The sequence below is a fragment of the Mus caroli genome, unplaced genomic scaffold (assembly GCF_978045245.1).
Source record: "Mus caroli unplaced genomic scaffold, Mus_caroli_1 scaffold_1, whole genome shotgun sequence".
Lineage (NCBI taxonomy): Eukaryota > Metazoa > Chordata > Mammalia > Rodentia > Muridae > Mus > Mus caroli.
This window is the reverse complement of record NW_028227256.1, coordinates 30,433,532-30,458,197: the sequence shown is the minus strand read 5'-3', so window position 1 is coordinate 30,458,197 and position 24,666 is coordinate 30,433,532. Positions and strand designations below refer to the sequence as shown.

Here is a 24,666-nt window from a genome sequence, read left to right as displayed (position 1 = left end):
CTGGTTTGCTGTAGATTGCTTTTATCATGTTTAGGTATGGGCCTTGAATTCCTGATCTTTCCAAGACTTTTATCATGAATGGGTGTTGGATCTTGTCAAATGCTTTTTCCGCATCTAACGAGATGACCATGTGGTTTTTGTCTTTGAGTTTGTTTATATACTGGATTACGTTGATGGATTTCCGTATATTGAACCATCCCTGCATCCCTGGGATGAAACCTACTTGGTCAGGGTAGATGATTGTTTTGATGTGTTCTTGGATTCGGTTAGCAAGAACTTTATTGAGGATTTTTGCATCAATATTCATAAGGGATATTGGTCTGAAGTTTTCTATCTTTGTTGGGTCTTTTTGTGGTTTAGGTATCAGAGTAATTGTGGCTTCATAGAATGAGTTGGGTAGAGTACCTTCTGTTTCTATTTTGTGGATTAGTTTGTGAAGAACTGGGATTAGATCTTCTTTGAAGGTCTGATAGAACTCTGCACTAAACCCATCTGGTCCTGGGCTTTTTTTGGTTGGGAGACTATTAATGACTGCTTCTATTTCTTTGGGGGATATAGGGCTGTTTAGATCATTAACCTGATCTTGATTCAACTTTGGTACCTGGTATCTGTCTAGGAACTTCTCCATTTCATCCAGGTTCTCCAGTTTTGTTGAGTATAGCCTTTGGTAGAAGGATCTGATGGTGTTTTGGATGTCTTCAGGATCTGTTGTTATGTCTCCTTTTTCATTTCTGATTTTGTTAATTAGGATGCTTTCCCTTTGCCCTCTAGTGAGTCTGGCTAAGGGTTTATCTATCTTGTTGATTTTCTCAAAGAACCAGCTCCTTGATTGGTTGATTCTTTGAATAGTTTTTCTTGTTTCCACTTGGTTGATTTCGCCCTTGAGTTTGATTATTTCCTGCCGTCTACTCCTCTTGGGTGAATTTGCTTCCTTTTGTTCTAGTGCTTTTAGGTATGTTGTCAAGCTGCTAATGTGTGCTCTCTCTAGTTTCCTTTTGGAGGCACTCAGAGCTATGAGTTTTCCTCTTAGAAATGCTTTCATTGCGTCCCATAAGTTTGGGTATGTTGTGGCTTCATTTTCATTGAACTCTAAAAAGTACTTAATTTCTTTCTTTATTCCTTCCTTGACCAAGGTATCATTGAGAAGAGTGTTGTTCAGTTTCCACGTGAAGGTTGGCTTTCTATTATTTATTTTATTATTGAAGATCAGCCTTAGTCCATGGTGATCTGATAGGATGCATGGGACAATTTCAATATTTTTGTATCTGTTGAGGCCTGTTTTGTGACCAATTATGTGGTCAATTTTGGAGAAGGTACCATGAGGTGGTGAAAAGAAGGTATATCCTTTTGTTTTAGGATAGAATGTTCTGTAGATATCTGCCAGATCCATTTGATTCATAATTTCTGTTAGTTTCACTGTGTCCCTGTTTAGTTTCTGTTTCCATGATCTGTCCAATGGTGAAAGTGGTGTGTTGAAGTCTCCCACTATTATTGTATGAGGTGCAATGTGTGCTTTGAGATTTACTAAAGTTTCTTTAATGAATGTGGCTGCCTTTGTATTTGGAGCATAGATATTCAGGATTGATAGTTCCTCTTGGAAGATTTTACCTTTGATGAGTATGAAGTGTCCCTCTCTGTCTTTTTTAATGACTTTGGGTTGGAAGTCAATCTTATCAGATATTAGAATGGCTACTCCAGCTTGTTTCTTCATACCATTTGCTTGGAAAATTGTTTTCCAGCCTTTCATTCTGAGGTAGTGTCTATCTTTTTCTCTGAGATGAGTTTCCTGTAAGCAGCAAAATGTTGGGTCTTGTTTGTGTAGCCAGTTTGTTAGTCTATGTCTTTTTATCGGGGAGTTGAGTCCATTGATATTAAGAGATATTAAGGAAAAGTAATTGTTGTTTCCTGTTATTTTTGTTGTTAAAGCTGGCATTCTGTTCTTGTGGCTGTCTTCTTTTAGGTTTGTTGAGGGATTACCTTCTTGTTGTTTCTAGGGCGTGGTTCCTGTCCTTGTATTGGTTTTTTTCTGTTATTATCCTTTGAAGGGCTGGATTCGTGGAGAGATAATGTGTGAATTTGGTTTTGTCGTGGAATACTTTGGTTTCTCCATCTATGTTAATTGAGAGTTTGGCTGGGTATAGTAGCCTGGGCTGGAGTTTGTGTTCTTTTAGTGTCCATATAACATCCGTCCAGGATCTTCTGGCTTTCATAGTCTCTGGTGAAAAATCTGGTGTAATTCTGATAGGCTTGCCTTTATATGTTACTTGGCCTGTTTCTCTTACTGCTTTTAGTATTCTATCTGTATTTAGAGCATTTGTTGTTCTGATTATTATGTGTCGGGAGGTATTTCTTTTCTGGTCCAGTCTATTTGGAGTTCTGTAGGCTTCTTGTATGTTCATGGGCATCTCTTTCTTTAGATTTGGGAAGTTTTCTTCTATAATTTTGTTGAAGATGTTTGCTGGTCCTTTGAGTTGAAAATCTTCATTCTCATCCACTCCTATTATCCGTAGGTTTGGTCTTCTCATTGTGTCCTGTATTTCTTGGATGTTTTGAGTTAGGATCTTTTTGCATTTTACATTTTCCTTGATTGTTGTGCCGCTGTTCTCTATGGAATCTTCTGCACCTGAGATTCTCTCTTCCATCTCTTGTATTCTGTTGCTGATGCTGGTATCTATGGTTCCAGATTTCTTTCCTAGGGTTTCTATCTCCAGTGTTGCCTCATTTTGGGTTTTCTTTATTGTGTCTACTTCCCTTTTTAGGTCTAGTATGGTTTTGTTCATTTCCATCATCTGTTTGGATGTGTTTTCCTGTTTTTCATTAAGGACTTCTACCTGTTTGATTATGTTATCCTGTTTTTCTTTAAGGATTTGTAACTCTTTAGCAGTGTTCTCCTGCAATTCTTTAAGGGATTTTTGTGCTTCCTCTTTACTGTCTTCTACCTGTTTACCAGTGTTCCTTTGTATTTCTTTAAGTGTGTTATTAAAGTCCTTCTTGAAGTCCTCTACCATCATCAGGAGATATGCTTTTAGATCCGTGTCTAGCTTTTCCGGTGTGTTGGGGTGCCCTGGACTGGGCGAAGTGGGAGTGTTGGGTTCTGATGATGGTGAGTGGACTTGGTTTCTGTTAGTAAGATTATTACGTTTACCTTTCGCCATCTGGTAATCTCTGGGGTTAGTTGTTGTCGTTGTCACTGTTTAAAGATTGGAGCAGAAGTTTTGTTCCACTCACCAGCAGTCTCAAAATCCTGTGGCGGGGGTCGTGGGTAGCTGGCGGGTGTCAGCCGACCCTGCGCTCTAGCTACCCTGGTGCTTTTCTGACCGGAGAGGCTTGTGGCCCTATTCAGGCCGGATTTCTGCCTCCCCAACCAAAGCACGAGTGATTGGACTGGAGCAGAAGCTGTGTTCCACTCACCAGCAGTCTCAAAATCCTGTGGCGGGGGTCGTGGGTAGCTGGCGGGTGTCAGCCGACCCTGCGCTCTAGCTACCCCCGGTGCTGTTCCGGCCAGATGAGGCCTGTGGCCCTACTCAGGCCGGTTTCCTGCTTCCCTAACTAATGCAGTCTCAGGTTCTGCGCGCAATTGGATTGGAGCAGAAGCTGTGTTCCACTCACCAGAAGTCTTAAGATCCTGTGGCGGGTGTTGTGGGTAGCTGGTGAGTGTCAGCAGACCCTGTGCCCTAGCTACCCCGGCGCTTTTCTGACCGGAGAGGCTTGTGGCCCTATTCAGGCCGGATTTCTGCCTCCCCAACCAAAGCAGTCTCAGGTCCCGAGTGATTGGACTGGAGCAGAAGCTGTGTTCCACTCACCAGCAGTCTCAAAATCCTGTGGTGGGGGGTCGTGGGTAGCTGGCAGGTGTCAGCCGACCCTGCGCTCTAGCTACCCCGGTGCTGTTCCGCCTGGAAGAGGCCTGTGGTCCTCCTGGAAAGCTTTTTATACATCTTAATGTTTAGCGCTTTCTCAGATTTTCGTTACAGAGATAACGGGCTTGTGAGTAGAGGCTCGTCCACAAACTCAGATGTCTGGGCTCTTCTCTTACATTCCTTTCTCATCATTTGAAGTGCAGTAACTTAATTTATGTCCTCAAGACAACGTAGTTGGCTTTTGCTTTTGTTTAGCTTCTCTGCTTTCCTGCCTCAGCCTGTGCTGGAAACATGGAGTTATTCAATCCTGATGAATTAAAGATTAAGTCCTTGATTTAAAGCAGAAAGTGTCCCTCATATCTGTGCATGGCCTCCCTGGCTGCCTCCCTGGCTGCCTCCCCGCCTTAGTGTCCCCTCGGCCGTCCTGTTTGCCTTCAGTGTTGCCCGCCCCTCCAGCCTGCCACTCTCCTGACCCTTTTCTCTGTTTCTCTGATTTCAGCTAACAGCCAGGTCACTGCCTGCTGTGCAGTCCGATGAACGGCTTCAGCCTCTGCTCAACCACCTCAGGTAACAAAGGCAAAGCCTTGGCACACTTGTCAGTGCCAACCTACCTTGGTGTCTAAACATTGCTTTTATTTGCTTGAATTCTGTAAGTCAACTTGAATACTTGGCTATCCTTGGCTAATTCAATAAGAATGTATAAAGTTTTTGTTTATACATTTATATTATTTATAGATTTATACTATACACACAATGCATATGTATATCTATGTGTGTGTCTGCATATAAATTAATTAATTAATTAATAGAACTATTTATACATTTATACCGTCTCCTGACTTTATTTGATCTCAGGTATTTGAAGTATAAATGATTGTGACTTTTATTTGCTCTAACTCATTCTCTCTACATTTTTATTTAGCCTACTTATATTTACAAGACTTACATAGTCAAAAATACTGTTTCTCTTTATAGTTTCTAAGTTTTAAGTTTTTAAAGATTTATTTATTTTATGAGTATTCTGCATGTCTATATGTGTGGGCAACATGTTCTAGCCTTGTGGGAGGAGGTCAACTGGAACTGGCTTGTGAGCCTTCTTGTTGGTTTGGGAACTGACCCCTGGTCCTGTGCAAAAGCAGCCAGTGTTCTTACCCACCGTACCATCTCTGTCCCCAAGCTTTCCTTTCTCCCTTGTCACTCAGAAATTTTATATTCAGGCATTATTGATTTTCATCTTTTCCACTGCTTCCTTTCCTTTCCTTTCCTTTCCTTTGCTCCCCTGGGGTCAGCGACTTTCACTTTTTCATGTAGTTGATTTTGTAGGGCAAGGCTGTGGGGTGTGGTTAAGGCTAGTGTTCCTGGTGCCTGGTAGCATTCATCCTATATATATACATATGCTTCACCTCCTAGAGCTGCACTCACAGGTCAAGAAACCCAGACCTCAAGTTTGAGTATGTTGTTCAATCTTCACTCTCTGACCCTTCTAAGTCTTTTGATTTTTATCTTCAAAGTATCTCTCTTACTTCACTAGCTTGTTATCCATTCTCCTTAACTCGTGCTTTTCCCTCTGATGTGGTTCACACTCCTGCCAGATGTGATTATGTTCTTGGCTTTAGCTGCTCTCTCTCTGTTGCCCTCCACCCCCCTTCATTCTGCTTAAAGCCTGAGCCTGGTGCCTAGTCTGGAATTCCTGCTGGTAAGAACAATAACTGGAGAATGGTTGTGTGTCCTTTGGGTCAGGTGTCATGTTCTGTGGTCATGTAGTTCCTTCTTTTTGGCCTGACCCAGACAGAGGCAGTTGATTGCAGGATTTGATGCTGTTATTGTCCTCCTACTGCCCATAGCCAGGTTATATCCCACACCTACTAGGTGGTATGTGATCTGCAGAGTGAAGTGCAACATATGCCTCCAGATGTCTCTGACATCTTTTGTTTTCCTTCTGAATGAAATTTTTATATTTTATAAATCAGTTTGCCCTAAAATTTTGCTGGTTCCACACATAAGTAAAAGAGGTTGCTTCTTAGCTCTAGTGGATACTTGATTCTGTGCAATCATGACAGATTCTCTTCCTTCCATCTCAGTATGGTAATTGTCACCTAGAATTTAGATTAACTACCGATGTCTCTTTGAGTCCTTGAAACTTGAACAAACTGTACATTTGTTTAGGGCTTTCATTCTCCATGGAGTTCATTCAAGACTGGTTGCTAGGCAACTAGGCCTGGATGTTGCTTTTTTATTGTTATTAAACCAAATGGCTTCTCATTTTATTACTGTGTCAGAGGCATCTGTAGGTAGGGTGGCAGCTGGTGTGCATAGCTTGGCACCTCCTGTTCTACAGAGTAACCCTAGGGGATGTGCCTTTCAAGCATGCTGGATTGTGTCTTGGCTGTCAAGTATGATGGTTTTCTTTGATCTTTCCTTTTTTAAGGCCAAAGTGGCAAAGAACTGGGCTAAGGACATAGCTCAGTGGGTCGAGTGCTTTTTATAGTGAGCATGAAACCTTGGGTTGATCTCTCTAGCATGACATCAGCAGGGTTTGGCAACATATGCTCTTGGGAGATAGAGGCATGATGATTACAACTTCAAGGTCATTCTCCACTGTGTAGAGAGCTATAGGCAGGTCTAGGATACATGGGACTTGAGGGAGGGGGGGGAGAGAAAGAGACGGGGGGGATGGGGATGCTGGTCACGTGACTTGAGGGATTCTAATGGCAATCTTGTTAGGAAAAAATAATTATCATTGAGTTGCATGTTGCATGAACTATATAACTTGTGTGACTTGGAGGGTGTTATTGGAATCATTATTTGTCCTAATGTTGGTGCCTGTAATGATGAAAGAGGAAAGATGAATAGCATTTGAATAGCATTTTAATTAAATTTCTCAATAAATCTCATTTGGGAGATTATTCTGATACCTATAAAAGTCAAAGGAACAGTAGAGAGAAATTGCCAAATTATTTTACAGAATCTCGTCACTCAGAATTAGTGCAGTACTTTTGCTAACCTGGTAATCTAGGCCATTTTGTTATAAGATATTACTGAGACTGAAGATGTAACATATCCATATTTTTTCATTGAGTTTAACTCTCTTATTAAAAGTTAAACACAGAAAACCATTTGCCTGAGTAACGTGTAGAAGTAAGTTTATTTTCACATTAACAGCACTCAGTAGTTACTGAGTGCCTACTATGTGTCAATTGAGTGCCCACTATGTGCTGATGAAGTAAGGTACAGTTTGTTATCAGAGAATTTACAGGTTTGGCTTCATCCAAGAGATCACCGTGTTAGCGGGTTACAAACCTTGCTAATCTTTTGATTAGAACAGGATAGCAGGCACACAGCTTTATTAATTAACCTGCTTACCCATGTGATATCTTCCTTAAATGACGGTATCAAGGCTCACTTGCTTTACATTTGTTCTTCCTAACTCAGTAGTGACTCAAATTGGCTGCTCAAATCAGAGGAAGCCTTAATCCTACTTGTAGAATGTTGTCTTTAACTCCAGGGTAGAGGAGGAGACTAAGGTTGCTGGTGAATTAGTAATTTCAGACAATTTAGGTTTCAAATGATCGCAAGGAATATGTAAAGGATGTGAGTAGCTAGGTACAATGTAAGGGTGATTTTAATGTGGGCAGTGTTTGCTGGTCACTCTCTAGGTGATGGTTACAGTTAGGGAAATGGCTGAGCTTACCAAAGAAGAGAGATGAGAGAGGAAATAAATGTCTTGAATCTACAGCATATCAGAGTTTTAGCCATATGGGCAACAGGGGGTGGGAGTGGGGGTGGGGTGGGAGATGAGTCAGAAGAGAAAGTGGTAGAAATACCATGGAGAGATTTTCCCTAAGGCCTAGCCAGAGCACATTGTTTCAACGATGAGAGGACATTGTTTCAACGATGCCAAAGGAAAGCATGGGGCACTGTCACACACCACAGGGAAGTTAGGTAAGAGGTGTACAATGCTGACTGAATGTAGCCCTCGGACTTAGCCACAGTGTTATAATAATGGTACAGCTGGAAGTCTGTGTCCTACCAAGGAATAAATAAGCAATGAGGCCGTGGGGACCGGACATGCAGGCTTCTCTTAGGCTTCACCCTAAGGCAGGGAAGAAAGAAGGATACAGTCATGGGCTTCTAGGTTGAAGGAAGTTCTAGGTTTTCTGTTAAATGTGCAGGGGTTTCCGATCATCAATAAATGATTCCTTCCCTCTTCTCCTCTCAGTCCCTCCCTCTACCCCTCCTCCCTTTCTCCTCAGAGAAGGGCACAGCTCCCATGGATAGCAACTGGCCTTGGCTTATTAAGTTGCAGTAAGACTAGGCACATCTTCTCCTATTGGGGCTAGACAGAGACAGCCCATGTTAGGAGTAGAGGACCACACGTTTATGGGTGAGGGAAGAGGTCTGTGGGACCTAGAGGGAGCATAGCTAAGGGAGTCAGGCTGGAGAGGGTACAGAGAAAGAGGACCAAGGACTCACAGGGGTTGACACTGATCCTCGTAGTATTGTCAGCTCCTGTTCAGAAGATCCCACAGGGATAGCAGGCAGATGTGTGTCTGTAAAAGGTGGCAGAACTTTAGAGAAAGTGCTCCTCATGAAAGCTTAGTTTCTTTAAAATGAAAACTCCAGCCCACCTCTCTCCTCAGAAGATGGCCCTCTGTAGCCCCAGGGACTTGGAAGATCAAGACAAGCGGTGACTTGAACCCTGGAGTTCCAGGCCGTGAGACTTAACCACAGCAAAAACCCTTTTAGAAAACAATTTAAAAAAGATGATGAATGAATATTTCATAAGATACTACTTGTTAAAAATTTTTGTTAGGAATATTCTTCAATATTCTTCAATTAGAAAAGTTACCTGATGTTGAGTTGCCGAGAAGCCAAACAGAACAACCAAAGAAACACCCCCCCCCCCCACAATATTCCAGACTAGGAGAGAGAGTTTGTATGGATACCTTCTGTTTTTCTTTCTTTTTTTTTTTTCTTTAAGTACGATTCCACTTTTATTGTGTAATTTCTTTTTTTTTTAATTTTTAATATTTTTATTACGTATTTTCCTCAATTACATTTCCAATGCCATCCCAAAAGTCCCCATAGCGCCCCCCACTTCCCTACCCACCCATTCCCATTCTTTTGGCCCTGGCATTCCCCTATATTGGGGCATATAAAGTTTGCAAGTCCAATGGGCCTCTCTTTCCATTGATGGCTGACTAGGCCATCTTTCGATACATATGCAGCTAGAGACAAGAGCTCCGGGGTTCTGGTTAGTACATCATGTTGTTCCAACAATAGGGTTGCAGATCCCTTTAGCTCCTTGTGTACTTTCTCTAGCTTCTCCATTGGGAGCCCTGTGATACATCCAATAGCTGACTGTGAACATCCACTCCTGTGTTTGTTAGGCCCCGGCATCGTCTCACAAGAGACAGCTATATTTGGGTACTTTCAGCAAAATCTTGCTAGTGTATGCAATGGTGTCAGCGTTTAGAAGCTGCTTATGGGATGGATCCCTGGATACGGCAGTCTCTAAATGGTCCATCCTTTCATCACAGCTACGAACTTTGTCTCTGTAACTCCTTCCCTGGGTGTTTTGTTCCCAATTCTAAGAAGGGGCACAGTGTCCACACTTCGGTCTTCATTCTTCTTGAGTTTCATGCGTTTAGCAAATTGTATCTTATATCTTGGGTATCCTAAGTTTTGGGTTAATATCCACTTATCAGTGAATACATATTGTGTGAGTTCTTTTGTGATTGTGTTACTTCACTCAAGATGATGTCCTCCAGGTCCATCCATTTGGCTAGGAATTTCATAAATTCATTCTTTTTAATAGCTGAGTAGTACTCCATTGTGTAAATGTACCATAATTTCTGTATCCATTCCTCTGTTGAGGGACATCTGGGTTCTTTCCAGCTTCTGGCTATTATAAATAGGGCTGCTATGAACATAGTGGAGCATGTGTCCTTTTCACCGGTTGGGACATCTTCTGGATATATGCCCAGGAGAGGTATTGCTGGATCCTCCGGTAGTACTATGTCCAATTTTCTGAGGAACCGCCAGACTGATTTCCAGAGTGGTTGTACAAGCTTGCAATCCCACCAACAATAGAGGAGTGTTCCTCATTCTCCACATCCTCGCCAGCATCTGCTGTCACCTGAATTTTTGATCTTAGCCATTCTGACTGGTGTGAGGTGGAATCTCAGGGTTGTTTTGATTTGCATTTCCCTGATGATTAAGGATGATGAACATTTTTTCAGGTGCTTCTCTGCCATTTGGTATTCCTCAGGTGAGAATTCTTTGTTCAGTTCTGAGCCCCATTTTTTAATGGGGTTATTTGACTTTCTGGAGTCCACCTTCTTGAGTTCTTTATATATATTGGATATTAGTCCCTTATCTGATTTAGGATAGGTGAAGATCCTTTCCCAATCTGTTGGTGTTTTTTTTTGTCTTATTGATGGTGTCTTTAGCCTTGCAGAAGCTTTGCAGTTTCATGAGGTCACACTTGTCAATTCTCGATCTTACAGCACAAGCCATTACTGTTCTATTCAGGAATTTTTCCCCTGTGCCCATATCTTCAAGGCTTTCCCCCACTTTCTCCTCTATAAGTTTCAGTGTCTCTGGTTTTATGTGAAGTTCCTTGATCCACTTAGACTTGACCTTAGTACAAGGAGATAGGAATGGATCGATTTGCATTCTTCTACATGTTAACAACCAGTTGTGCCAGCACCATTTGTTGAAAATGCTGTCTTTCTTCCACTGGATGTTTTTAGCTCCCTTGTTGAAGATCAAGTGACCGTAGGTGTGTGGGTTCATTTCTGGGTCTTCAATTCTATTCCATTGGTCTATTTGTCTGTCACTATACCAGTACCATGCAGTTTTTATCACAATTGCTCTGTAGTAGAGCTTTAGGTCCGGCATGGTGATTCCACCAGAGGTTCTTTTATCCTTGAGAAGAGTTTTTGCTATCCTAGGTTTTTTGTTATTCCAGATGAATTTGCAGATTGCACTTTCTAATTCGTTGAAGAATTGAGTTGGAATTTTGATGGGGATTGCATTGAATCTGTAGATTGCTTTTGGCAAGATAGCCATTTTTACAATGTTGATCCTGCCAATCCATGAGCATGGGAGATCTTTCCATCTTCTGAGATCTTCTATAATTTCTTTCTTCAGAGACTTGAAGTTTTTATTATACAGATCTTTCACTTCCTTAGTTAGATTCACGCCAAGATATTTTATATTATTTGTGACTATTGAGAAGGGTGTTGTTTCCCTAATTTCATTCTCAGCCTGTTTATTCTTTGTGTAGAGAAAGGCCATTGATTTGTTTGAGTTAATTTTATATCCAGCTACTTCACCGAAGCTCTTTATCAGGCTTAGGAGTTCTCTGGTGGAATTTTTAGGGTAACTTATATATACTATCATATCATCTGCAAAAAGTGATATTTTGACTTCTTCTTTTCCAATTTGTATCCCTTTGATCTCCTTTTGTTGTCGAATTGCTCTGGCTAGGACTTCCAGTACAATGTTGAATAGGTATGGAGAAAGTGGACAGCCTTGTCTAGTCCCTGATTTTAGAGGGATTGCTTCAAGCTTCTCACCATTTACTTTGATGTTGGCTACTGGTTTGCTGTAGATTGCTTTTATCATGTTTAGGTATGGGCCTTGAATTCCTGATCTTTCCAAGACTTTTATCATGAATGGGTGTTGGATCTTGTCAAATGCTTTTTCCGCATCTAACGAGATGACCATGTGGTTTTTGTCTTTGAGTTTGTTTATATACTGGATTACGTTGATGGATTTCCGTATATTGAACCATCCCTGCATCCCTGGGATGAAACCTACTTGGTCAGGGTGGATGATTGTTTTGATGTGTTCTTGGATTCGGTTAGCAAGAACTTTATTGAGGATTTTTGCATCAATATTCATAAGGGATATTGGTCTGAAGTTTTCTATCTTTGTTGGGTCTTTTTGTGGTTTAGGTATCAGAGTAATTGTGGCTTCATAGAATGAGTTGGGTAGAGTACCTTCTGTTTCTATTTTGTGGAATAGTTTGTGAAGAACTGGGATTAGATCTTCTTTGAAGGTCTGATAGAACTCTGCACTAAACCCTTCTGGTCCTGGGCTTTTTTTGGTTGGGAGACTATTAATGACTGCTTCTATTTCTTTGGGGGATATAGGGCTGTTTAGATCATTAACCTGATCTTGATTCAACTTTGGTACCTGGTATCTGTCTAGGAACTTCTCCATTTCATCCAGGTTCTCCAGTTTTGTTGAGTATAGCCTTTGGTAGAAGGATCTGATGGTGTTTTGGATGTCTTCAGGATCTGTTGTTATGTCTCCTTTTTCATTTCTGATTTTGTTAATTAGGATGCTTTCCCTGTGCCCTCTAGTGAGTCTGGCTAAGGGTTTATCTATCTTGTTGATTTTCTCAAAGAACCAGCTCCTTGATTGGTTGATTCTTTGAATAGTTCTTCTTGTTTCCACTTGGTTGATTTCGCCCCTGAGTTTGATTATTTCCTGCGGTCTACTCCTCTTGGGTGAATTTGCTTCCTTTTGTTCTAGTGCTTTTAGGTGTGTTGTCAAGCAGCTAATGTGTGCTCTCTCTAGTTTCCTTTTGGAGGCACTCAGAGCTATGAGTTTTCCTCTTAGAAATGCTTTCATTGTGTCCCATAAGTTTGGGTATGTTATGGCTTCATTTTCATTGGATTCTAAAAAGTCCTTAATTTCTTTCTTTATTCCTTCCTTGACCAAGGTATCATTGAGAAGAGTGTTGTTCAGTTTCCACGTGAATGTTGGCTTTCTATTATTTATTTTGTGATTGAAGATCAGCCTTAGTCCATGGTGATCTGATAGGATGCATGGGACAATTTCAATATTTTTGTATCTGTTGAGGCCTGTTTTGTGACCAATTATGTGGTCAATTTTGGAGAAGGTACCATGAGGTGCTGAGAAGAAGGTATATCCTTTTGTTTTAGGATAGAATGTTCTGTAGATATCTGCCAGATCCATTTGATTCATAATTTCTCTTAGTTTCTCTGTGTCCCTGTTTAGTTTCTGTTTCCATGATCTGTCCATTGGTGAAAGTGGTGTGTTGAAGTCTCCCACTATTATTGTATGAGGTGCAATGTGTGCTTTGAGATTTACTAAAGTTTCTTTAATGAATGTGGCTGCCTTTGTATTTGGAGCATAGATATTCAGGATTGATAGTTCCTCTTGGAAGATTTTACCTTTGATGAGTATGAAGTGTCCCTCTCTGTCTTTTTTAATGACTTTGGGTTGGAAGTCAATCTTATCAGATATTAGAATGGCTACTCCAGCTTGTTTCTTCATACCATTTGCTTGGAAAATTGTTTTCCAGCCTTTCATTCTGAGGTAGTGTCTATCTTTTTCTCTGAGATGAGTTTCCTGTAAGCAGCAAAATGTTGGGTCTTGTTTGTGTAGCCAGTTTGTTAGTCTATGTCTTTTTATCGGGGAGTTGAGTCCATTGATATTAAGAGATATTAAGGAAAAGTAATTGTTGTTTCCTGTTATTTTTGTTGTTAAAGTTGGCATTCTGTTCTTGTGGCTTTCTTCTTTTAGGTTTGTTGAGGGATTACCTTCTTGTTTTTTCTAGGGCGTGGTTCCTGTTCTTGTATTGTTTTTTTTTCTGTTATTATCCTTTGAAGGGCTGGATTCGTGGAGAGATAATGTGTGAATTTGGTTTTGTCGTGGAATACTTTGGTTTCTCCATCTATGTTAATTGAGAGTTTGGCTGGGTATAGTAGCCTGGGCTGGAGTTTGTGTTCTTTTAGTGTCTGTATAACATCTGTCCAGGATCTTCTGGCTTTCATAGTCTCTGGTGAAAAATCTGGTGTAATTCTGATAGGCTTGCCTTTATATGTTACTTGGCCTGTTTCTCTTACTGCTTTTAGTATTCTATCTGTATTTAGAGCATTTGTTGTTCTGATTATTATGTGTCGGGAGGAATTTCTTTTCTGGTCCAGTCTATTTGGAGTTCTGTAGGCTTCTTGTATGTTCATGGGCATCTCTTTCTTTAGATTTGGGAAGTTTTCTTCTATAATTTTGTTGAAGATGTTTGCTTGTCCTTTGAGTTGAAAATCTTCATTCTCATCCACTCCTATTATCTGTAGGTTTGGTCTTCTCATTGTGTCCTGTATTTCTTGGATGTTTTGAGTTAGGATCTTTTTGCATTTTACATTTTCCTTGATTGTTGTGCCGCTGTTCTCTATGGAATCTTCTGCACCTGAGATTCTCTCTTCCATCTCTTGTATTCTGTTGCTGATGCTGGTATCTATGGTTCCAGATTTCTTTCCTAGGCATTCTATCTCCAGTGTTGCCTCATTTTGGGTTTTCTTTATTGTGTCTACTTCCCTTTTTAGGTCTAGTATGGTTTTGTTCATTTCCATCATCTGTTTGGATGTGTTTTCCTGTTTTTCATTAAGGACTTCTACCTGTTTGATTATGTTATCCTGTTTTTCTTTAAGGATTTGTAACTCTTTAGCAGTGTTCTCCTGCAATTCTTTAAGGGATTTTTGTGCTTCCTCTTTAATGTCTTCTACCTGTTTAGCAGTGTTCTCCTGTATTTCTTTAAGTGAGTTTTTAAAGTCCTTCTTGAAGTCCTCTACCATCATCAGGAGATATGCTTTTAGATCCGTGTCTAGCTTTTCCGGTGTGTTGGAGTGCCCTGGACTGGGCGAAGTGCGAGTGCTGGGTTCTGATGATGGTGAGTGGACTTGGTTTCTGTTAGTAAGATTATTACGTTTACCTTTCGCCATCTGGTAATCTCTGGGGTTAGTTGTTGTCGTTGTCACTGTTTAAAGATTGGAGCAGAAGCTGTGTTCCACTCACCAGCAGTCTCAAAATCCTGTGGCAGGGGTCGTGGGTAGCTGGCGGGTGTCAGCGGACCCTGTGCTCTAGCTATGCTGGTGCTGGTCCGGCCGGATGAGGCCTGTGGCCCTACTCAGGCCGGTTTCTGCTTCCCTAACTAATGCAGTCTCAGGTCCCGTGCGCAATTGGATTGGAGCAGAAGCTGTGTTCCACTCACCAGAAGTCTTAAGATCCTGTGGCGGGTGTTGTGGGTAGCTGGCGAGTGTCAGCCGACCCTGTGCCCTAGCTACCCTGGTGCTTTTCTGACCGGAATAGCCTGTTTTTCTTAAATATGGTTTTTTTTTTTTTTTTTTTTGAGCCGTACAAAGATCTTTGGTTATGTTCCCATGAACCTAGGCATTTACTGTAAAGGAGAATCTTTTACTCCCTAACCCTGGTACACACGAAGTAGTATTTATAAAGTAGTATAATTTTTTAAAAAATATATGTATTTGTTTATTTATGCATATGTGTAAAACAACTTGTAAGAGCTGGTTCTCTCCTCCTATCAGTGGCCCTGAGGACCAAACCCAGGTTAGCAATGGTGGCAAGCACCTTGACCCACTGCCCCAGCCGCCAGCCCCTCCTGCTCCAAGGGTGTATAATAAAAAGTATTATTTCCACTTACTACCTCACTCAGAATTGAAAGTATGGAAGCATGAGATTAGAGAGGAAAACTTGGATAGCAGTTTTCCATACATTAACTTGCCAGAGATTTTATCCCTTAAATATACTGTAGTGCCTCCTCCTGGTGTGTGTACCTCTCCTGCACCCGTCACTTTAAGATAGGAACGGTGCGTGTGGGGATATGTTACCAATCACCTTTCTTGTTATTCTTATTTAATGTCTTGCCCCTTATTGAAGAATAAATAGCTTTTAAACCATGGTTGCTATACTGTTTCTCCTAATTCTATCATCCTGTTTCAGCTTGAGTGAATTAGAATTTAAATAGTGCTAATACAACCTAGCAGCCAAGGGGCTGTTCTGTGCAGAGGATTAACTTGCACAGCATCCTGAGTCTGTAAGGCAGTCTTACTGATCTTATAACATTGCTTACACTAATGACAACACCTTCCTTCCTTGTTGCGGCCCGCCCGCGGTCCACAACACGAACGGTTCAACTGAGAATGGCAGTTCCCTGCAAAGAGAGGTAACTAGATAGGGCGGAAGAAAAGAATGAAGCCAGGACAACAAGTTCTGATCGAGGCTCAATTTAATATTTCCAAACACTCAGTTTATAAAGGAAGGGGGAGGGAACCCAATTTCCCGCCAAGTAACTCAGGGTCCAGTAGCAGGACAAACACGTGTGTGCCTCCAGGCAGCAGAGTCAGGTTCCAGCAGTGGGCGTGGCAGGACGAATGAGCCGGTAGCTCCACCCTAGAGCAGGCAGGTTCCAGGCTGGGGGAAGGGAGACCACACTTCCTCTCTATTACAGTGTCGTATTCGTATAGTTGCTTGTATAGAATTCTTCCTGTTCCTACTGCAGTGCATTTGTTTAATATGCACGTGTTTCTGTTTAGTCCTTTTAAGAATGTGGTATCACTAATCCCATGTCAGACAGGCAGCCTCTTGAGAAAGCTTCTCCTGGCAGGCACAGTGATAAACTGAAGTGTTTTCTCTTTGAATAAACTCTCATTTTCAAATCAGAACATTGTCTTGGTATTCATGTGTCAGTTGTGGTAAAAAGGAAAGTAAATGATAGCAAATGATTTGTAGACTGGGGCTCCCACCAGTCAGAGGCTGCAGTGAAAGCCGGATTAATCGATGCACACAGGCGTCAGCTGTCGCCAGCTCTGTCTTGTTCCCAGTTTCGTGAACTATGTATTTTCTTTCACTCATGCAGCAACACAGCTTGTAGTTCCCTGATTATTGCAAAGCTCTGTGCAGTAAATTCATAAGATTATTATATTATAAGGTTATTCAGGGTCATTATAAACAAAATAAATTAAAATATATAATTTTTAATTTATAACCTTAGAATTATATTTTTCATACCTGTATCAATAATAACCATATGTTCTTAAGGATATACTTGCTAAACATTGGATTTAGAGTTTTTAGATATGATTCCTTAACTCCAATCTATTTACCCACCAACATTTTTGAACACACACACATGCGCATGTGTATCTTCCTAAGTAGAGAAAAGGCAAGTCTCAGGAGAGGTATTGTATACACATGGATTAGTTTAGGAATTTAAGGCTGGTTTAGCAGTCTTACCAATGTGTACTGCTCTTCAAGAAGACGAGCATTTCATGTCCAGGACTCACATCTACCTGTAGCTCCAGCTTCAGGGGCTCTGACACCTTCTCCTGGCTTCTGTGGGCACTCATGTGCATGTGTACACACACACACACACACACACACACACACACACACACACACACACACGTGTGAGGAAGAGAACGGGAGAAATGAACCCTTCTCCCCAGTGCAGCCATTGCTGACTTTGTTGTAACCCTATGGGTATTTGCATGTAATTATAAAGCAGCTACATTTTTAAACAGTTCTTTCACATACATCATAATAATGTGACAAAGTAGAAATTGATTTTCACAGCTCTAGTGTTGAATGCCTGCACATTGTTCGGTGGAGAGCAGGCAGCTCTGTCTTTTGCTTAGCTCTTCTCTGTGTGTGTATGAGGAGGGACTTAAGATTCTGTGTGATGAGGAGAATGTGCTTTGGGGAAGGAACACGCTAACTCTCCTATTCTAGAGTTTCTCTCTAACATTGATTGGCCTCTAGTTAAGTTAAAAAAAAAAATCAATTTTTATCTGCTGGGTCAATCCAAAGCTCTTTCCAAGTACAGAGGGCTGAGGATAGGGGCACTGGCTTTCTGAAAAGACCCAAGAAAGCACTGTAGCATCTTACTGTATTAAGACATTGGCAACTGCACAGGAGTTTTGTGCAGTTGAACTTTCTGGGAAGATGGCTGTACTGATGATTCCAGCAACCAATAGTCATGCAGCTATCTTGTGCTCATCACATACATATGTCCAGAGGTGATGGATCACAAAGCTTAAAACACTATCAATGGTGGAATCCACTGCAGGGTTAGTAATTGAATGTACTATTAGGGGTTGGTGGAAACTCAGGAGATGGGGCCTAGCTGGAGGAAGTATGTCACTAGGAGGATGAGCCAGGATGCTATATTTTATCTTAGGCATGCACTTACCCCCTTCTCTTTCCTTCTGTTTTTCTCTTGGGTTGTGTGTGTGTGTGTGTGTGTGTGTTTCCTAGACACCACAAAGAGAATATCCTCACCTATCACATACTTCTGGCTCAGTGACATTCTGCTTCACCGTAGGCCCAAGCAATGGAGTCAGCCTACACCTCTGAAACCATGACCCAAAATAAAGATCTCCCTCCTTAAGGTAATCGTTGGAAGTATTGTTACAGTGGAAAGATGACTTACATGGGTAAGCTTGTAAAAGCTTCTCTTCCAGGGGGTGGTAAGACATTTGGGTAACTGAAGGTTATGAGTGTCATAAAGGGAGGGTAGGTCCTTTACTTGTTGTGGCTTTTGTCTCTTTGTGTTTTCCAATGGTCTTAGGAGACCCCTGTGAAAGGGTCAGTGCCTCCCAGCTGAGCAGTTTACCTGTGCAGGAGTATAGCAGAGACTGCACAGAGGAGGGACAGTTGACTAGGACCTCCTGCTTCAGCCAAGTGCTAAGATGACAGGTGAAACCACCCCTGGCTCCAGAGTTCTTCATGGCAGCCGAAGGTGTGAGTGGGAATGGCCTTCATATATGCTTGCATGTATAGTCTCCAGTTGATGAATTGTTTTGGAAGGATTAGGAGGTGTAGCCTGTTGGTGTAGATGTTTTCATATCGGAGGAGGCATGTTTATGGGGGTGGGCTTTGTCACTTCTGACAGTCATGTTGCCCATGGATGAGGGTATAAAGTTCTCAGTTACTGCTCCACCACCATGCCTGCCTGCTTCCTGCTGTGGTAACAGTGGACTAAACCTCTACAACGGTGGGCAAGCCCCCACCCCAACATGTTCTCCTTTATGAGTGCCTTGCTCATGCCTGTCTTAATCCCAAGAGGACAGGAGCTAAAACAGCAACATTACCCGACCAGTCATTTTCACTTATTTACCTGGGTGGTAATAGTCTAGAGTGTAGTCTCTATGAAAGTAAAGAATTGGCCCATCTTGTTTACCTTTGTTTCTCTGTTACTTAAACAATGACTGTCATAGTAAGATCCCAGTGGCCATGAGAATCTAGTGCATGGGTGAATGAATGAATGAATGAATGAATGATACAAACACTTTGAGCTCTACACTTTTGCAATTCGTTCACTTTTTCAAAGTTGCTAAATACTGAGTTTGAATGAGATTGTAGTTTGTTGATGGTATTCTGAGTGTCAAACCCAGAGCCTCTCTCGTGATAACGAAGAATCTACTCTAGTCCTGAGATGACAATTAGGCCCATAGTCACAGAGCTTTTAGTCATTTCCTTTCAACACTTTACCTTCTCAGGTAGGAGTTTTGTCTTTGTGACTTAACAGATTGTCCATGTACACAGGACTTTCCATTCCTGTGTGACTCTGAAACTTACTGAATCTCACAGACTAATATTTAAGTAGCAAAACTGTTAGGATTTAATACCTGAAACAGAACCCTTAGACATGATGAGCCTTCAGTGACTGTTTCAGGATTAAAGGAAAATGCATTATGTGATTCTTTGAGCTGTGACTTTTAGTAAAAATCTCACTAGCTGTCTCCACACCTATTGCCTGACCACCCCACCCCTGCTAATGTTGAATAATCGAAAAGCCTACCTAGTTTCCCCAAGCACAGAATCCTTACTATCTGTGAACAAATGTGGTGGTGGTGGTGGGGGGGGGTTGTCTTAGAACGCCATGAACAGGATTCCAGCTCAGAAGCTTTCTGTACTCTGCACACTATTTGTAAAGAAATGAGAGCCAGTCATCAATTACCATGTTGATTGTTGCTGGGACCTGCATCACTTAGGGATTGCCCTAGCTGTGGTGATGGGAGTGAAGAAATGGCAGACATAGTTCAGAAGAGCTAGGATTGGGTGGGGATGCACTCTGATGGAGACCGGCAGTGGCAGCCAGAAATCCTGTGTTTATTATTTACAGTGTACTGGAGAAGGGTTGGCTGATCTGAGCAAGGGTCTCTGTAGGGATTGATCTCAGGGGGAGGACCATGCAGTTGATGGTTTTGTTACAGTGGTGTTAGCGGAAGGTCAGCCTTTAGCCAACATTGCACTCAAGCAGGGGACAACTTTGCTGTTCTCTAGCCTTACCTGCAGAGGGAGGGCTTTGCCATCCCCTGGGCCTGAGGCATTGGAGTCATTGACATGGCCATTCTCACGTCAGCAGCACATCCACTTAGGACTTCATTTCTTCTCCATAAAGTTTGCAGGAGGTTTATCCTTCTATCCAGCCTCTTCTTCCTCACTACCGCCCCAGCAGGCACCCTTTCTTAGTCTTAGGGATCCTGAACCAGCGCCAAGCAGCCTGCCCCAGCCCATCATTCACTGAACATTACACCACCAGAATATGAACCAAGAATAAAGGGATTGTAAGACATTTACTGGTGCAGGCAGAGAGATTTGTTAGTGGCCTTGTATGGTTTTTATAACATATGCACATGTGTGCACACACATCTGTGTTATATGTATATGTCATATGTTTTTATGGCATATGTGTGTGTTTAATTTTATGAGTGTGTGTGCAAGAGAGAGTAAAAGACTCATAGACATACTCACATTTTGTAATCCAAGTTGGCCTCAAGTCTAAGGTTCTAGGTGTGCACTGGAATGCTCTCCCTGAATTTTACGTTTGAAACAGACTTTAAAGAGAAATGCACCTATTTTAAGGCTATCTTATGCTGAGATTTGACAGTTGTAGGCTGCTGATATTTTTGCCAGAAGCACAATATGCAGAATCCAGTTTCATTGCAGTTTCTGATTGTTATGTGTATACATTGCAATAAGCAAAACCTGGGCCACATGGGGGAGCCGAAAGCACCTGGAGCGAGGCAGCAGCCGTCTGGGGCAGCGCTTACCAGTGACAGAGCCCTGCTCACTCCTCCTCCTTACCATTGCACCTCCTGCTCTCCAGAAATACAGATTGTACTGCATATTGTCTGATGATAGGTTTCTGAGTAGACTTTTTAAAAATAAAATTGAGTAAAATTCATGCTTGTGGGAAAATAATTTATATTCAATTTTGTCTGAACTTTATTGATCGTGTTCTCATTTGGAATAACTGCCAGGAAACTCACCTGGGCTAACACAAGACAGATACCATTTACCAGGGATTTAGCTGTAAAAAGAAACTCATTTCGATTTCAGTGGTGACAGCTGCTGAATAAGTTTTCTTGCGATGCCCTTCACAGCAGGAAACGACATGATGGGACTCCGTCTTCCATGATTTCATACCCACCCAACAAATCCACGCTGCAGGGGGATTTGCTTTCTAAATGTCTGAACTGCCTAGCTTATGTGGGCAGAGTGGTTTTTCTTTTTCTTTTTCTTTAAATGTCCAAAGTAGGTAAAATTGTGATTACAAAATGGGTATCTGTGTGACATGCAGAAACCCCTGTCTCCTCTTTCTGAAATTGTTTTTCTCTGAGCTGTGACACGGGGGCTTTATTTGACAGGGTCAGATTGAAACTTGGGATTCTTTACAGAATGATGTAAGCCATTCCTGTTGATTTTGGTAGATGCCTTAACATACCTTTCATGGAGCAAATCAATGTGATTTCTGACACGCCAGTTGGTTCGGCTCCCTTGTGCTTTCTTTGCTGATTTCCTGTTTTATATCATCGTGCAGATGATAATCTCAAGCTTTTCTGACGGAGAGGGGTGATTTGTGCTGACCTGAGGTCTTGTGGTGCTGGGCAGTGTGTCACACAGATGGGGCAGTTCTGTATATTGTGCTTGAGAATCTCTCTGATGAGGAAAGGCATTCCCAGAGGATGGGAGAGCAAGGCTTTTACTGTGGTATAGCATTGCAGCTGCACTCCACACCTTCTTTTTTCTTTTTTTTTTTTTTTTTTTTTTTTTTGGTTTTTCGAGACAGGGTTTCTCTGTGTAGCCTTGGCTGTCCTGGAACTCACTTTGTAGACCAGGCTGGCCTCGAACTCAGAAATCCGCCTGCCTCTGCCTCCCGAGTGCTGGGATTAAAGGCGTGCGCCACCACGCCCGGCTCCACACCTTCTTATAGATGAGAGAAGGAAGGAGATGGCAGTTGCATGTCCAGGTAGACCAGGCCACAGATAGTAATGTGTGGAAGCTTGGTTTTCTCCAAACTGAACCTGTTTAGTTTACCTCCAGCCAATCCCAATCTTAAGATTGCTTAAGGGCAAAGTACGTCAAATATATTGACCACCGGGTTTCCAAGTAGAGTGTCTTAGAGACAAGCTCTTCTGCAGTAGACTGAAGGCCACTCCTTACTCGGCCCCGCTGTAGCCTATGTTATGCCCACGAGTCTCAGCAATTTTAGTTTGGCAGGCTAGTGACTATTCTGTGAATATGCCTACCTAGCCTAGGATCATTTGGCTGTCTCTCGTCATTGTGCATATATGCTGCAGTACCCTTAGGAAAGACAGTGGGAATCACATGTATACTTTAACATCATAGGCAGGAAGGCCATTTTAATGGCTTCTTTTTTTACTTAATATCCAAACTATGATTTTAGTGTGTAATTGACATACCAAAGTATTAATGAAAAATATTATATTATCTCATTTTAAGTATTTGAAATCAAGAATACATTGTAGTTATTATTAAACATCTTAACCAAGAATAAGGAAAGTTTAAGGGCTTAGTAGTCACATTTGGCTGGTGGTTCCTAGCTAATGTGGACAGAGAATTTCTATATTTTATATCCAAGGAGAGTAAAACTGATTGAATGAAGTTGGATTCCACTTAAACCTCCTGTATCTGAAGCTGAACTATTGTATTTTGGAAATGTCCCAAAGTAGTAATTGTTTCTTTAATGTAGAAAATAAACCCCCAAGCGTCCAGATATTAGGCATCAAAGAACATACACCTAAATGCTTCTACCTCAGGATGAAACATTTCTTACAGTGGTTTAAAACAAGTAGATTAGAAAGACCTTCTGGTGCTCCCTGGAAGAGATTATAAACGGTAAGCATAGAAAGCCGACACAGTAGCGGCGAGCTGTGAGCTATGTCTACCTTTATGGGGCAGAGGCAGCGGTACCTCTGTGAGTTCACAGACAGTGTGCTCTATCTTGTGAGATCCAGGCCAGCTATGGCTTTTAAAAAGAAAACCAAACCAAAGAAATAATTCAGAAAGGAAAACAACCAAGGCATGTTTAGGTCTAATACATTTAGGCCTTGGTGAAGAACAACTTTGGTACAAAGTATAGTGATGGAGTTTACAAATCCCCTGATCTTCTTGGCCACCTTTGATGGCACTACCCAGATTCCCTTTATAGTCCCTGCCTGTTGCAGAGCTAGATAAAGATTCCGAGAGCCCTGCTTATTTCCTTGTTGGCTGAGCCTCCACAACTGCCCTGTACCAACTGGGCTGGGTGCCTCACACAGAAGAGCTGCCACCGAGACCCCCACCAGTTGCAAATGCTCCAACAGAATTTTCGCTCCTGCCTACCTTCTGGGAAGGAGATGAAGCAGCTGTCAGTCATCCTTGACTGATGTGTCAGGGTGCCACTGAGGGGTGACGTTCATCGTGTGCTTGTCATCAGTGCCACAGCATGAGAAGATCCTCTCCACCCCCAACCAACTAGTCTTTCTGGGAGACCCACAGACCCACTTTTGTATAATTTCTGTTTGTTTTTTTTGCCTCCAACTCTCAGTTTCCACAATTCAATAAATGTCCCTAGTGCAGGTCTATGTATTCAATTTCCATGTGTGTGCATCAACGGGACTTACATTTCTGTTGCTTCCACAAAGCCCAGAAGGTCTGCCTCTCACTTGGGATTCATACGTCAGTGTGACTGTGATTGTGTTCTTGTCTCAGTCATGGACTTAACTGGCTTAAAGGTAGCACCCTGTAAACTTGGGTATATAAATATAGGTTTGGGATTCTGATAATTAATCTTGATTGTCATCTTGACAAGGGACAGGCCTCTGGGCATGCCTGTGGGGCATTGTCTAGAAGAGGTTAACCTCTCGGAATCCCTGTGAGGAATTACCGAGTTAGGTTAACCAAGTGGCAACAGCCCTTGGGCTGAGCCAGCCGTGTGTCTTGTTCTTAGTTTTGTCTTATAATTTAGTAATTAGGATTTGTTACATAAGGACAGTAACTGAGATGTGGGAGAAACCTATTAGAATCTGAAAGTCTAATAGCATTTTTAAAAAAGAGTCCATCCTGTGTTAGATGTTCTGGTCAGTTTTGTTAAGGCTGGGACCAGGTTTCTTTTGCGGGTCCACAGCACTGCTACATTTTAGCAAAAGGACACTCAGTCCTTTTACAACCAGCATCTTCAGAACATCTTCCAATGCTTGCTTGCTTGCTTGCGTTCTGTTCGCGTCTCTATCTTTGAGTTGTTCCATGAGAAGACAGGAAAGTCAGCTCTGGAACTGCTCCAGTGACCTAAGGGAAGCCATTAGTTACCTTCATTCTTGGGACCAAAAATGCATGCCAAACACCTTCTCGGGGGAGCCTTGATTTCAGCCCATGGGTTTAGTGTGCCAGGGAAGACGAGGCAGAGTTTGTGGTGCAAGAACATGTGGGAAAGGTTCCTAACATCCCGGTGGACCAGGATGCAGAGACCCTGAACAGGACCAGAGATGGGAAGGTGGGTGTTCCCTTCACAGGTCCACCCTCAAATTCCAGTCAGGCTTGCTGGACTTCAAAGGTTCCCTGCTCTGAAAATAGATTGAGCATCCAGAGGTTTCTCTTTGTAACCCCTGTCTCTCCCTTCATCCCCCCTCCCTCCCATGTCTCTCTGTGTGTGGAGGGTCTCAGAGGTTGAACTCAGGCCATCGGA

General features: G+C 42.1%; 1 protein-coding gene across 4 annotated transcripts in view; it reads left to right on the top strand.

The window, feature by feature from the left end:
- Prim2 (DNA primase subunit 2) overlaps positions 1 to 24,666 on the top strand; it is a 288,766-nt gene that overhangs the window by 187,570 nt on the left and 76,530 nt on the right. For all 4 annotated transcript variants that reach the window (XM_085836111.1, XM_021161843.3, XM_021161852.3 and 1 more), the window contains exon 8: positions 4,357 to 4,424. In XM_085836111.1, coding sequence (XP_085692237.1) covers positions 4,357 to 4,424 — 68 coding nt within the window. The remainder of the gene's footprint in view (positions 1 to 4,356; positions 4,425 to 24,666) is intronic.